The following is a 16231-nucleotide window of genomic DNA, read 5'->3' on the forward strand; positions in this document are numbered from 1 at the left end:
CATTCATCTGGAACATACGGGTTTAAGCAATTGCAAACTCGAATACAGCTGGGTAGGAGTTTCAAGTTGGGAACAGCAGCCCACAAAGGTAGCAACATAAACTGATCAACATGTAAAGAACTACTGGATCAGAGAGCTTCAGCCGACACGTATCCTCCAGCAAGCTTTAAAATGTCTTTTTGATGGCTACATGTGTCTCTGGTCACCGGTTATTATTCTCCCATAACTTAAAAGGTCAATAATATCGGCTATGCCAGATTTAGAGTGACAAGAAAGAAATCTGATGCAAGTACGGGACCAACTGATCAATGACTGCTATGCACAGTGCAAAGACAACAAAACACTCCCAGAAAAAGACATTTTAAATCGGCTACAAATGATTAAGCACAGATTAAACAGCTTTTCAGCTTCTTATTTTTCATTTGCTTCCTGAACTCCACTGTCACAAACAATTAGCTGCACTATACCTTCAGCTGCAAAGATGACAACCCAAGTATTTCTCAATTTGTTCTTTAAAACCACGATGTGAGCCTGAATAGCACACCACTGGCCAAATGCACTAACGATATTAGAAAAAAAAAAAGAAAAGCTACAGTTCCTTTTAACTGTTTCCCCTCTTTTTTCCAGAAAAAAAGAAGTGTTTTACATAGCTTTCACTCTTAACTGCTTCAAAAGCAAACATCACAAAAATGATTCATAATCACATCAGTTTTATTGACAAGTGAATAAATAGCAAATGAGTTTCTTTCAAATAGCTCCCAGCCACAGTTGCCACCTAGAAATATAACAAAATTGTAATTTCACAAAGAGAGAGCCTTACCTTCAATTTTGGCATACTCTGATAGTCGAGTATAATTGACTAGAGCTGCTTGCTCCAAGCATTTACGGATGACTGTTTTTACCTCCTCTTGAGGGACTGGAGTAACTATGTCTTTCATCAGAACCTTGACACAAGAAAATCTGATTTGTTGTGGCATCAGGCACACATAACTGTTTTTTTCTCCAAGCCCAACAAACACATCCGTTTCTGCCCCAGTGCTGCGTGGCTCTCAGGGTAAGCACACAATAGGAAGAACCCACGACAGGGTCACCTTGGCCAGAATGAGATGTGGGACCTACCCTTTCCCTAGCATTCCCTGTCTCTATCCATATCCTATGGCATGCTCCAAAATCTGTGCTTCCCATTCCTTAGGGCAAGGCATTCAGATTTATCCCAACTTCCCCACGGCTGGACAAAGTTTGCCCTTCTGATGACTTGGGCTCATGTCTGGGCTTGGCTGCATGGGTTAACAACAAGGCATCGCTTGTAAGGGTCTGCAGCATGGATGCTCATCAGAGAGACAGCTAGTCCTTATGCTGGCACAGGTATCACCTGCACTGGTGGTAAGGGCCACGCTGCACCTGGCCTCCAAGCTGAAGCAGGAGAAATCAACAGCCCCACCTAGTATTTCAATATTAACTACCAGAATTAGACATCCTCTGCAAAACAACAGTTCCTTAAGCTCTCCTGGATGGAAAGATTTATGAATGCAGGTAATTTTAACTACTTTTTGTCATTTTTATGCTTACCCTTTCCAGAAGCGATAGAGTGGCTTTTAGCGCACCTTCTGGACGGCCGAATGGAAAGCAGTACCTAGAAAAATGACAGCATGTCAACATCAGACCAGGTGTGTCAATCAACATTTCCAGTGCTACGAATGTGCTTTCCCACGTATGTCCAAGCAATTCTCTGGTCCTGATCTTAGTGTTCTTTCCACTGGGCAATTTTCAGAAAGAGGTCAAGATGTAGATGGCAGCGGGGAAGGTCAGCTAGCTTTAGTTTCTTAAATCTGGGTGTCACCTGGGGAGTTTTTAGGTCTCCTAAGGAAGAGTTAACTATCATCTCCTTGTAAAAATAAAACAAAGCTCCAGTTATCTCCAGCTGGAGACCCACGTTCAAGGGGCTCTGGCACAGACCCTGTGTTCTAGCCCGTGTTGCCCACCCACATGTGCAACAGAATGAAGCTGGTGTGCTACGGGGGCAGCTTATCCCTTTTAAGGGGGGTAGGATTCATCATTTCTGTAATATCGACATCCCTGAAGAAAGCCCTGCCCTTCTGTATGCGAGCAAATACAAATGGCTAATAACTGAGAACAGAAATAAGAGAATAGGGTATTTTGGGGGTTAAATTTTAGAAAAAAATCACAGCAATACTCTGCCTACAGAAGCAAAATGGGTTGAGATACCCGTTTAAAGGTTATTTCTTTCAAGTCACTCTCCAGATACAAACATGCTACAGTGCAACCATCACTGCCCTGCTCAGGTCTGTGCCGCTTATGCAAGATTCCTGAATGCATTCAAAACCTGCCTTTTGGCTCTGCTGATTAAAGGAGGGAGTGTGGAGGAAATCAGTCCTCCCTCATTCAGCCTGGAGTCTCTGCCTTTACCTAAAGTGCGTGATCTGATTCTCCAGAAGCACACGCAGCCGCTCCTTGATCTCTTCAAATCGCTCTTTCTCATCGACGGTTACCGTTCCTATCCCATCCGGCCTGAAGGAGAAATGCCATGAATGACTCAGACTCCACCTCACGACCCTGGGAAATCATCTGCGCAGCAAAGCGCATGCTGCAGGTTGGGACACAGATGTCACCAGCCATTAGGCCCAGGACAGGGCAAGCTGAGACGCAGCAGTCACAGCAGCACAACCGCGAAGGTATCAGAGAGCAAGAAAGCAAAAAATACCCCCTCTCAGAATGATGATCTGTATATGGACAGCCCCCCGCCCTCCCATATATATATATTTTTTTTGTGACAGAAAAGCCTGAAAAATACATGAAAAACCAGAATCCCTTCTTACATATAGGTATACAACAAGGAGCGCAACGCCAGCTTTCACAGCGGGATTGGGCTCATTGCTGGCAAAACGTGGACTTAATTTCTGCAGAAAAATTCAGCTGTTAATTTAACATAAATCACAGCATAAAGAGTATCAACAACAAGCTTCTATATGAACAGAATGTAAAATTCGGCGTCACTGAATCACCTTATTACAATAATTTCTTGAAGTCAACCGTCTTCAATATATTCTGCCAAAACATACCTAGAAAGTGGTGAGTATTTTTTCCCGAGTGATAGCAACGAACACGTTTTATCACAGAATTTCAGGGAGAATTTGCTACACCCTGGCATTTGCTGCGTGCACAGGACTGCATTGTAAGACCCCAGGCACTGGGTCTGCCTCGGGCGCTCCTCATCCATCCGTCACCGAGCACAGAGTGCAATGAGCACTGCTACGGCTCTCCCAGGCTGGGACAGACGTCCCCACACTCCCGTCCTCCTGCCACAGACCCGGCTGTAAGCAGCCATGCCTTCCTTTTCCCTGCACCCAGACGGCAAATCGCGCGGCGGAGCAGCACGGGCAGAGGAGCCTAATCCATCACCAAAGGGCTCGGCGCGCCAGACAATCGGCAGCACCGCTTCCCAGCCCTGATGAGCAAAGTCTGCAGATTTGTGTACTCCTGGGCAACTCCTCTGGCACAGGCGCTCTTTAGGTAATGTAAGGCGTCTTAAAATTGAACAAATGTTCTTACTTAAAGGCCTCCTCCAGTGTTCGGCTTAAGCTGCATAAATCCTCAGTACTAGACTGGTTCGGCTATACAAAAGACTTGGCAAGGGATTACAAAGCTTCTAATGAACCTCCTGTCAGGGGTTAATTGGTTGGCTTTATTTTCCTCTTAAAGAATCAAAGGCCCTAAACTTAAAATAAAAAAATACACAACACAGAAAAAAACCTATAAAAATGAAAAGCAATAAAATCTGTACCATCTCTTCCCCTTGACCCCATATTTAGAAAGTTCTCAATATCACAAGTACAAACTCTGATATTCCAGTACAAGTGAACACAATTTAAAACATTTCAGGAGAGGAACCAGCAAGCCTTACATGATGTTGACTGCATGTTCTTAGAGCGTTGTGTTAAATAAAACTTAAAACACGGAAAGAGAAAAAAAACTTGAATATCAGGGGATGTACTTAAATTTAAACAGCATTTCATCAGAAATTGTTACTTGACTGTTTGCCAAATTCAGTTGTGCATTAAGGAAGAAAAAAAAAAGGGAAAAAGATTTAGGCTAAAACTTGGATAAAATGTCTCATCTGGGGAACACATTTCATAAACATTTTTGGAAGTATGGATCTGGTCTCATTAGTATCTAATTAGGAATAGTTATTTTGAAGAAATGAGCAAGCCACAGGAAATTAAAAAAAAAAAAACATAATTAAAAAAAAAATTAGACACTGAGCAAAAATTAATGTCTGAAGATGCTCAATACATTTTTCTTCCCAAATCCCATCAAGCAGTTAATACTCTGACAGAGATATGCCTGCCTTTTGTTGCGCTGTGCACCTTGCGGTGCCTGCTTTGCTCCCAGGCAAATAACTCAGGGCAGACGGTGATAAATGCTGTACACGAAGGGCAGGGTTGCATCTCTCGTTTGACTTTTGGCACTCCTGTACCCATAACAACCAGCGGTGTCACTGGGTTAATTGTGTCAGCGCTGACAAACGAGGTAGTGAAAGCCGCCTACGCTGGCAGCGCTTTGCTGATGGACTGGAAATGGTCTGAAAGTTATGTTACCCTTTGCTGGGTCAACAGCTTCCAACAGGGAGACTTATCGCCAGGGCACCTGGGTGGGTCTAGGTGAGGTCTGCTTCCCCAGCGGACAGTGCTTATCCAAGGAAGGGCTGCTTTTAAAACCACCATTAGCTCTAAAAGACATACTGAAGGGATTTATCTGGAAGCAAAGCGCAGTCATGTGTGAGAACCCCACCAATGCTGCATGCAGCGATTGGGCATCCCGCTGCTGGCACTGGTCGAGGCAGGATCGGCACATGTCTGACAGAGCAGGTGGGCCGCAGCCCTCCCAGACGAATCGTATCCCACACGAAACAAGCATGTAATGAGTAGTGGAAACACCTGACGTACCACCACCATCCGCGGCCTGCTTTCACAGCACCAGACCCATGCGAGGAGGCATGGTGGGCTTTGGAGAACAAAAACCAGGCGCAAACAGCCCTGCCTTCACCCGTGGTGCCCCTCAGCCCCCACAGCCCACGGCCAGCAGCCAGCGTGAGGCATGAGGAATGGGTGTCCATCCCCACTGCAGGCCCCACACAGGACCCACACATGGCACAAGCGGCATGCCGCTCTCCTGGATCATGCTCCAGCAAACTTGAGACAAGCTACAGGTCAGCCGTAGCCATTTTTGGAGCAGCACGGATGTCTGGAAGGGCCTGCCAAGAGAGAGCCATCACCACTGCAAGGACTCCCTTTCTCACCCAGCTGTGGACTATATTGCATCTGACATGATGAGCATCTCTCGAATCTACCTTTCAAATTTTCGGCAAACCATTTTCTCACTGTCCTTCACAAAGTTGACATTTTCGGCAGCATGATAGGAAAGATGTCATGTCGGCTGCTTTTCAAGTTGTTGTCACAGTGGTTAGCACCAGTTCTGTCATCTTTGCTTTCCTCACAATCCCCCATCTTGAGCCATGTCACAAATAATAATACTTCCCATGTTTTTGTCAAATTTCAAATACTATAACCCAGCTGCACATCTTCGGATTTACTAGTTATGTTAATCTTGTTGCTCATCTTCTCAGAAGCTGAAGCATTAGGAACTCATTAATTAGTGACAAATGCAGGATATACATAGAACTGGAAAAACACCACCGAAAGCCTTGCACTTAATTTATTAGCTGGATAATTTTAAAACCTAATTAAATATGCAAGTCAAATATACTTTGAAAATGCTATCTTTTTGAGGGAACATATTTATTTTCCCTTTGCAAGAACACAAAGGGTATGTAGCCTAGCATTTAAGATTCACTTCTGTGCTCTAAACAATTCCATTACGCGGCTGATGGGGCTGAAAAAAATCCACAAGAGAAGTTCAGGTCTCACCAACTTGTTTCTGATGCTTATTGGTGATTTCACTTTTAACAATCGTCTCCAGCTCAACTTCTACATTTGAGATTTTATCTGATGGGCAGAAGCACCGACTCCTCCAGCAAGCAGCATTTCTGCAGCAAGGCTGGCTAAAACGCAGCCAGAGGAAACGAATGCGCTCGCACAATCTTAAACAACATCCTTGTAACATTGAGCTAAGCAGGGATGGGCAATGAGAAAAAAAGCAAAGTGGTGAAGAATAGCTCTGTATGTACACGGTTTGTGCAGAGCCACAGATGACAGAATGGGTCTGAACCTATGGGGCCAGGTCTGCAAACTGAACAAACACCGCCATCTAAGTGGGGACACCAGTTCCTCTGATTCTCTATAGCTCACGGACACTCAAGGTGTGTGGCATAAGCTGTGGGCAGAAAGGGAAGCAGAAGGGCAAAAAAGGCAAGAAAAATAAATAAGGAAATTTTTAATTATAAGTAAACAAGTTTCGAATCACTCCTTCTGCTGCAGATTCACTATCTTGGCTCAAAACTAGTCAATTCCCAATGTAAATATTTCACACGGAAAGTTTTAAATGCTGCCTTCCCTATTCCTCATTGTTTTTAAGTTATAAACCACGAAAATAACAACATCAACAAAGCAGGTGGTGAAATTAAAAAAAGGGGCTGCAATTTAAACAGAGAAACGATAGTCCTTGTTTAGCTTGGACGGTTTGTGCAAATTCCAGGGTTAATTATAAATTATAATTAGGACCTGTGATCCTAAGGCCACTGCTTCATTCTACTAGCCCCGCCTCCCCCCATGCCCTTTTCTAATTATACCCACTGCCCCCAGGGCTAGTTATGCTGCTAAAACAAATATATCAAAATGATTTTTAACAAAGACTAATATATGAAGCAATAACATGCATTTGTATGCAATTATAAATATACATTATAGCTCCAGTGGGTTAATCTCTTTGACATAAGCCTTTACGAAATACCATGGTGGCTCACGAACGAAAAGACAGATCATCTTTTACACCTTTTATGTTTAACTTGTCTACACTTTTTCTACTGGGGAAAATATTGCTTACACGTAGCAAACAGATCTTTGCACGCACTGTGAGCCCTGGCATTCACAGCCAGCGAAAAAAAAAACAATGTCAAAAACTGATGCAAATAATTTGATTTTTTAAGTAACAACTCAAATACGAAACACGTGCTGCCTTCAGCTCCCTTGCTGCTTGCCAGGTGCAGCACATATGAGCCATGCAGTAAACACGGATGATTAGCGCCTTGGACAGCGCGTGTCAGGATGGCTTTGGGAGGCTGCCTGGCAGGAGCTCACAGGGGGAAGCAGTGCTGGGCCACGTCGGGATGTGGGACCACAGCTGGTGTCCTGCCCTCCTACATCACCCCTAGCAAAGCCGACCTGAAAGAGCCCACCTGGTTACGCCCCTTGAAAAAGCTTATTCAGCCAACACCAGTTTGGCCCAACGTCCCTTTCTTCTGGGAATTCACACCAGCTGAAAGCCCTTTGTTTGGCTCATTCCACCACCCGCTCTCCTTCCCTCCATGCCGCCGCAGGTGCGAGCCGCTCCGTCCTCCCAGCCCGCCTTCCTCGTGCTCCCGCTCCCCTCCATGCCAGTGCCAAGTCACGGCTCATCGCTTCCCATGTGCCATCCACACCCCCGACGCCGCGCGGCTGAACCGAATGGCTTCTGAGCACTGCCATCCCACACCTATTGCAACGCATCACGTCAGCCCCAGCCGTGTGTCTGCCGGTCGCGGGCGATGCCGGATTGCATCCGACAGACGGCCGCCGCGCGCGCCGTGTCATTGCGGGGCTGGCGCGACACGGAGCCGGCACCTAACGAGGGGTTACAGTGTTACGCCCCGCGAGGTCTGCAGGCAGGGCTGCTCATCTGAGCGCAGCAACGTGTTGATGTATTTAGCACTTCTCCTCCAGGACCAAAATGCACTGTTTTGTTGGTTCGGTGGTGTTTTTTTTTTAAAGTCGCGGTATGGAAATCTTGCCTTTATATGGGATAGGCAGATACGTAATTACACAGTAACACAAAAAACATATGAAAGCGTTACGCAGACTTTTCGATCCCCCAAGGTCTGTGACAGTAATATTATTTCTGGTTTTATGTTGTAAAGCACGGCGCACAGAGGAAAGCATAGGTCACTGACATACCAGCATACTTAGCAGGGAGACCTGGGGGTGCCTGGACTTTGGGTAAAAGCCACTGAACCACTCACCAAGAAGGATGCTATCAGACTGCAGGAGATTCAGGCCAGCATCCTGATTCGGATAAGCTCAACGTCTGCTAACACTCAGCACACACACAGTCAATATTTTATTTGTAAAAGACTCATATTAGCAAGGACAGAAAGAGTCCTTTTTGGTGCCAATTTGAAGATCTAAAAAGAAAGGCATGGAACTCTGCTTTCTTTAAACCACGCCAGCCTATTGCTTACGGTACTTCTTGGAGGGCTGTTGGTAAAGGAAAGCGATGGCCTTACTGGTCCCAGGAGCACACAGACATTAGTAATCACACAGCCTGTGCTGCTGGTGTCCGAGTGATGCTACGTGTTTCTTGCATTTCATGCAGGTACAGACATCAGAAATCATAAAACCTCACATAACAGCAGAATTTCACAGAGGCATCAGCGATACCTGGTGGGTAAAACCGTGCTGTGAAATCGCTGGTGGTCACAGCAGTGAAACGCCTTCAGTTCGGGTGTGTAGCAACTAAGGAGGGACCAGAAAATGCTCGAGTATTCGGCAGTGTGGGCTTGCCTGCTGCTGGCCTCTGCCCTTCCGACAGCCTGTGCACAGCACACACAGGTATCTGCAGGAGGTGAAACTCAGGACAAGCAATTTACGTTTTTTTTATTCCAAAAAGGAAGAAAATGACAGAAAAACCAAGGGGACTGTCATGCAAATAGTGATTTACAGCCTTCTTTTGGAGAGATTATGTCGGGCTTTCAGGGCTCTGAATAAGCTAGAGGAGCCCAAAGGGAGGCAAAAAAAAAAAAAAAAAAAAAAAAAAAAAAAAAAAAAAAGAAACCCTATCTGAAGCACCAGGGCTCCAAACCAGCCCCAAAATCGCATTGTGACCGCGTCACCTGCCGTGGCGGCGGGGTCAGCCCGAAGCTGGAGGTGCAATGCCACCCGCTCCGCCCGGGCACGGCGGTGCCGGACAGGCGAGGCAGCGCGCCCGCACTGACGCCTGTCATCCTGTCAGCCCCGAGCTCCGGGCTGTCCCCGGCATCCGAGCGCCCCGCACCTCCCCGCTGACTGCGAGCGACTGTTGTCTCGCTGCCTGACCTTACACAAACGCGATGCAAACAGACAGCCCACCTCAGCTCCATCACTGTCTGCTGCTAATACAGGAGATTGATAGCCACATGAAATTATCTCCCCGCTCGACCTTCGGTGCTGGGTGGCATATTCTGACTGACAGCCAACCTCATTCTGGAGAAAATCAAACTACCCAACTTCTTCTCTTTTTTTTTTTTTTTTTCTTTTCCTGTCTAAAAAGTGAAGTAACTTCTTTTTATAAAGAAAATCAAACCAACACTTTCTCGGTTTTGACAGAGGAAAGAAGCCTTTGTTAAACAGAAAGATGCCTCCTAACTTGAATCCTCCCCCTGCACTGGAGCACACGGATGGCAGTGGTACCCGGCATACAAGATGCTCCATCAAACACAGTGCTGCGTGCTACACAGTCCCAAGCACGGGCATGCTCCCACCTCTACCAAATATACATGGGAAATTTCCTTCTATAGGCTTGCTGGGCAGAGCGTGGCCCCTGGCTAAGCCTAGGCAATGGATGGGTATGGTACGTGGGAGGAAGGGATGCAGAAGAAAAGAGAACCCAGCCCTACACACGCCGCAATTGCCAGTAAGCACTGCGTGGATAAATATCGGCTTCCCTGTGCGTTCTGCCAGCCAGCTCTCAAATGCATGATGTAAGTGGCCTAAACAGCGTTCTGAAAAGAAATCACGACTCTTCCACTCAGCCACTAAGATTTCTATTAGTAGAAATGAAAGAAAGGGAGTCACATTCTCTCCTGCGGACCCCCTGTGGTTCTCTGACTTCCCGACAGCAGACACCACACCACTCAGTTTCTGTGCCAAACTCTTCACCACACGCACCCGTGGTCCTGGCCAGAAGCACAATGCTGCAGCCCCAGCAGCGCTGAGACAACAAGGAGATGGCCCCAACTGAGAGGGAATATACCCCTCAGCCACTTGGTTTGGAGTCAGCCATCAGCTACTAGCCACAGCTGAAGAAAAGCACACAGTTCCCTTCTTGCAATATTTTACACAAATCTACCAGGACAGCTTCTACCAGGAGAGCTGCATGTTTGGAAGCACCTGACTACGTCCCAGCAAAGCACAGCAGCCACCCACATCTGGGGGAACCCACAGAGGCACGGCATTGGAGTCTGCACATCCCATAGGGCTTAAGGCACCACAGCACCTTCAGATACATCCTGCCACTGACACAAGAAGAGGATGCTGAGGCTCTGTTGTGCTGAACCCTGAGAAGAGCTACACCAAATAGCCATGACCAGTAGCCAACTTCCTTTTCGTTACACAGCTCTGGAAAACAGGATTTGGACCAGGTCCCATCTCCAAACCAAGGGTCCATGTGCAGTTCCTTGAACACACCTGAGTCACACCCACCCTTAACCCCTGCACGCCGCAGCCCCGCAGCCTGCCCAATGTGCTCGGTGACCGAGGAGCTCGCTGCCAGCTACAACACACTGCTGTGCACTGCGCGTTTCGCTTACCTTTTTGGCTCTGGATTCGGCTGGGATTTGGAATCTTTCCTTTTTTTGGACTCCTTTTTGGAATCCTTTTTTGTCTCCACTTCAGCAGCGGAGGGTTGAGACACTTTGCCCCCCTCGCCGTCTGTGCTTGGCTGTGACCCGCCAAGCAACTCTGCCATGTGGTGGCTTTGGGGAGTGATTGGGATGTGCAGGGGGGAGGCCAGCAGCACGAGTGGAAGAAACAGAAGAAAACATGAAATAAAAACCACAAAGCAAAAGAAAAGGAAATTAAACTGAAAGCAAATAAGTGAAATCAAAGCACAATTGGCAAAGATGGAAAAAACGAGAGAAAGAAACTCATAACTGAAAAAGAAACTAAGGAAGCAAAAACTTGGTTTCCATGACAAGATGTATGGAACTAACTGCAAAGCAAGCGGCAGACTTGCAACGTGAAACCTGGGCAATATGTGTCATAATTCAGGATGTTATTTACCAGAGGGTTTATGAAAACATGTTATTATTTTATAACACTCCTTTCTTCAGCAGCACGTGCAGGACAGATACCAATATCTCCAAGTATATAATGCAATTTAACGGGGAAAAAAAAGCAGAAAAAGAAGCTGAAATACATTACAACAAAATAAATAGAAATGGAAAAAGCACAGCTCCACTCCCTGCCATCAAAGATTTTCCACCTTTGAGAGAAAGGAAAGGTCTACTGCTTAAACTGAAATTCCTTTGCAATAGCAGCAAGATAAAATTCCCAATTATGCCTGAGCAATTCAAGGGCTGACGTCACGCTGCCTGCTGATCAGACAGAGGTGCCTGAGGGCTTCGAGCACTTCTGAACACTGAAGTTTGATACTGCTGAAAATTTCATTGCTGCAACTTGTCAGATCCCCATGTGCAGTCATTAAATCAGTGCAGGATATTGCTTATGCCCATTACATTATATTCAATCCATGACTGTCACGTGCACTTCAACTCTATCCTGTCCAGAACTGCATCTAGCAGGCGTCTGGGTAAGAAAGTTACCAACCTTCTTCTCAGGATCCTCTATGTGCATGTTTATTGCTTACATTAAACAAGCAATGGAACAAACAAACAAACCGACTATGCCACTAGAAGCGCTGCTGCCAAACATCCAGCGTGAAAACATATCCAAGGAAACCTATATCTGACAAAGTCATCCCTTGCTGGCAGGGAGCTGCTAGCCAAGAATAATTCCTTACCTGTTGCCATGAACATGTGATGCACAAAAGGCAAAGCTGTAGTGAAGTAAGGTGGGGTCAATCATAGCTCCGTTTTCTGCGCGCTCTAGCAAATCTCTGAGGTAGCAGAGATGTCTGTGACAGCCTCTCACTCCATTACGTGCACAATACTCATCTAGCACAAAGACCTGGCCAGGACTAAACCAGCCCTGTTTAGAAATAAAAAGACTTGATTTTAAATATAAGTTATTAAACACAAATGCTATCAGATTTGGAGGTGTAGTGGTCAACTGTTCTAATAAAAGAAATACAAACCTAAGGCTACATTAAGAAAAAAGGAGAGAGGTCACTCTTAAACAATACAGTTTGCATATCATCACCTATCACAGCATATATTCAGTGCAACTGTTAACAAAAAGATATTACGCTACCATTAACAGAAAATGTCATTTAAAATGCTGAAAAGTGAGGCCAGTTTTTGTCAGTGCCTAGCAAAAAAAAAAAAAAAAAAAAAAAAGAAAAACAAGAAAGAAAAGATTCACACCTTTAAAGAGATGACAAAGATTAGATTATTTAAGCAACATGAAACAGTAATCTCATTTTGGGGAAGAGACTGCACGTTTGGCCAGGAGTGAGAAGAGTGATCTTGGGGAGAACATGGAGGACTGCACTGAACAACGACTCCTCTTGCATTTGGCACGTAGGAACGTCCTGAAGATGGAGGAAGGCAGATCCACAGCATCAGAAAAGGACATTTCGCATCGTTCTCATTGCGTACCCTTGGAGACGCGCTCAGTTCGCCCACCACCTGGCAGGCCAGCGCTCCTCGGCATCGCAGCAAGCACAGCTCTTTCAGCTTTCTTTGAGCATCCACAGACCTCCAGCAATTGTTGTCCATCAGTCCTAAGGGCTTGGTGACATAGGTCCATGCTCCTGAGGAAGAGACTCTGCCCCATGAAGGGACTGCACAGCGCCCGGTGAACGTCCCGGGACAGCCAAAGTGTGCCTCTGCCTTCAGCGAAGGCGCTAGTGAGAACAAGAATATTCTTGTAGATTGCTTTTCAGAACGCTGCAAAACCGTCAATATTTACATGGAAATTTGGGTGCTAAACAATTGCTAAGACGCAGCTCTGGAATGCATCAAGCTGCAAAATCTTTCATCGTTTAATTGAAAAGTTCCTGCAGCGGGCGGGAGAGTAGTTGAGGCAGAGCACTGCCCCTATAGGCAACTTCTTTGCCACCCCATCTGTTACCCCAAATGCTACATCTTAGAAACAACACTGCTGTGAAAGATTAAAATATATTTTCTACCACTCAGATGACACCAAATCTTTTCTAGATGCCAAAATAGCTGCTTTGAAAAGAGTTGAAGAAATATCAATTAAGAGCTCAAAGACATAGAGAAGGATTTGCTCATCCTTATTGGGCCAACTCCAAAACAGATTGAGAAAAGAATTAAAATAATGAGGGGAAAATGATAGATATAGGGAGTAGCTACAATTCTGGGATCACTGGAAGTGCACATTTCAAAATGAAGATACAGAACAATGCAGATGGGACAGCACTCTGGAAGGCTATTTTTTGGGAGGGGTATATTTGCTTTCACTGCTTTTTACTGATATTTTTGTTTGCTTTTTAGTTAGAGGCATTGTGCTTGATTCTGGATTTCTTTATGTTGCCTGTTACATCCTTGGGCCATCTCTTCACCTTGCCTCTTTTCTCTTAAGTCTTTGGTAATAAGGTACAGGAAAAATATAGAAATACCATAACTGCTCTGAAATAGATAGATGCGTGGATTTGAGCACCAGGGTAGAAATGCAGTTTAAATTGCTACATTCACCCGATATATAGGAAGGACTTGATCCTTCCTACAGGGCGAAATCTTAGCACCACTGACATCAATGGGAAGGACGGCACTAATTTCCCTGGAGTCGGGTACCGAGCCCATAGTTTGGGGCGAAGGAAGCAAGAGGCTGGACCTGGTGTGTTCCACACTGCTCCCCTGCACCAGAGCCTGAGAAGTGTTGGCACTTAGTCAGACAGGAGAGATGGGGAAAACTCTCAAGATTGCTCCCTTGATGCAACACAGGAAGCCTGAGCAGAAGCTCAGAGGTTCAGTGATGAGTCTCATACCCTGAACCTCATAAAAGCATACACAGGAAGCCATGGGAGGAGCCAGACCAAGGAAGACTAGAAGGTTTCCCTTGCATGGCAGAGATATGAAATAAAAAAAAAATACCTGAACGGAAGTACAAAGGGGCAGCAATTGCTGCTCCTCACAGCTTCAGAAAAAAAATCTAAGGTCTGATGAAAGGCTGTATTCAGACAAATCCCCCACATCTTCAAGCAGAGCCTGGCTGTTGATGAAGATTTGCCTGGCACAACCAACTGTCATCCCGCCAGTCTGGCAAACATAACTGGTAGTGACACACTGGATATTTCACCCAACACGGCTAGGTGTAGCTCAGTTTGGTCTCCCAGATGTCTTCAGTGGCATTGAGAAAGGCAGAGTGGACACTGAAAGAAGGCTATAGAGCACAGGGAGCTCAACTGACTGCGTTTGAGAAGCCGAATGGCACTGAGATCATGCCATGCATCCCTGGCACCAGCAGGGAGTGCAGCAGGAGATTCTGAACTAGGCCTGTCAGGTTTGGTGAAACACTGGAGAATTTTCAAAATGGTAGAGTGCAGTTTCTGTGAAAACCAGGATTTCTGAGGGAAAATTCTCACTTGTCAGCACTTGCATTTTCTCATTTACCATGGGGGAAAAAAAACAGATAATTTCATTTTGGAGGCTTGCTTTATGGGCTTTTTCATCTGACCCTTCACACATTATCTCTGCTAGGCTGGACATTCTAGAAGACCACATCTTGCTATAAGCTGGGTGTTTTGATGTGAATTCCATGAATCCTGACAACTGCTGCAGCAGGGATCCAGCTGCATGAGCTGAATGCTGGTAGTAGGTTGGGAAGTCTTCTGAAGAGTAGAAAGGCAGGCTCAGAAATAGCGTAAGTGTCCATGAAGATAGAAATGAAGATCCATGCATATGTGGGGTTGATATAAGGCTGGAAGAGTTACATACTCTTTTCCCATCAGAAAGTCCAGGAAGAGCTGTGAAAGCAATTGTGCATTCAGCTTGTGGTCGATGGGCAAGAGCCTCAGTAAGCAATGCCGACAACGCTCTTCCCCCTTCCCAGCACAGTGCTCTCTGCCAGCAAACATCACTTCTGCCATAGCTGAGATTAGTCAGACAGCCTGTTTGTTTTCATAGGGATGCCTGGCTCAGCCAGCGAGTGGGCTCGCATTAACATTGTTTAACCTGGTTCCATGGAAGGGAGGTAAAGCTGAGCTATTCTCTGTGTCAGGGTAAGCCACTGTGTCTGGGTAAGTCTTCCATGGTACCTCCAAGTCGACCTTGGAAAATAAGATGTAGGACAAGGCAAAACTCTCTGGGACTTGCACATGAACATCCTGTAGGAAGAACAATTGCTCAGCAGCACACAGAGCAGACAGAGCAGGCTTACCACGGGCTCACAACTCCTATAGGCAAGCCAGCACAATGGGATCATTAACGTCCCTCAAACACCCCAAGAGCAATGAAAGCTCCATGCGGTTGAACTCAAATTTTGAGGCCAGACTGATCTAACTTCACAATCATATTAAAATAAAGAAGCGTGTGAAATCCAAGTGTAGGTGAACACAGCCCATTATTCTCTTCTTCATAACACTCTGTAATGGATGATTTGAAAGAAGGTTGTTAATTGGTGATGCTCTGCTCTGAAGAGGCACAAGTCTTGGTGCTGAAGGGGACGCCATCACTCCAGTAGCTTCTACCAAGAGACCTAAACATCTCAATAACAAGCAGACGTACGGTTGATGGGTGTCTTGAAGAGAAACATTATTAATAATTTTCAGCGATGGCCTTGTGACTATTCCTTCAGCCATGAATTTAATTAAAAGGCCGCAGTTTCTTCACTGGGCCCGAGGCTGCACAGAGACAAACCAGCTGCAAGCCAACCTGTCAGACATGCATGGATGGGGATGGTCTCCCTAGAGCCAGCCATGCGTGGGGAGCAGAAGCCGCATGCCAAACCTACTGCCTGTTGTAGCAAAGTCCTTGATGGAGCTGGTGAGAAACCCGCTGCAGGTCAGACAGCTCTCCCACCAAGCCTACTCACACCATTTGGGTACCTGGAGCCTTCCCCCAACCCATCCTTACCTCAGGGGATGTCCACAACCGTTCCTCCTAGCCCTGCCTATCATTAGGAAGGTGATAACTCACTACTGCTAATGGCATTTACTGGAT

The 16231-nt window shown here is 45.9% G+C and overlaps 1 protein-coding gene across 24 annotated transcripts in view; it reads right to left on the bottom strand.

Annotated features, from left to right (window-relative positions):
• CADPS (calcium dependent secretion activator) overlaps positions 1–16231 on the bottom strand; it is a 173890-nt gene that overhangs the window by 57096 nt on the left and 100563 nt on the right. For 13 of the 24 annotated variants that reach the window (XM_025154731.3, XM_025154723.3, XM_025154727.3 and 10 more), the window contains 5 exons: positions 11947–12134; positions 10736–10900; positions 2428–2529; positions 1570–1633; positions 821–944 (listed from right to left, as the gene is read on the bottom strand). In XM_025154731.3, coding sequence (XP_025010499.2) covers positions 821–944; positions 1570–1633; positions 2428–2529; positions 10736–10900; positions 11947–12134 — 643 coding nt within the window. The remainder of the gene's footprint in view (positions 1–820; positions 945–1569; positions 1634–2427; positions 2530–10735; positions 10901–11946; positions 12135–16231) is intronic. The other 11 variants (XM_015293304.3, XM_040646341.2, XM_015293301.3 and 8 more) reach the window with 1 other exon arrangement.

The sequence above is a fragment of the Gallus gallus genome, chromosome 12, assembly GCF_016699485.2.
Source record: "Gallus gallus isolate bGalGal1 chromosome 12, bGalGal1.mat.broiler.GRCg7b, whole genome shotgun sequence".
Taxonomy (NCBI): Eukaryota; Metazoa; Chordata; class Aves; order Galliformes; family Phasianidae; genus Gallus; species Gallus gallus.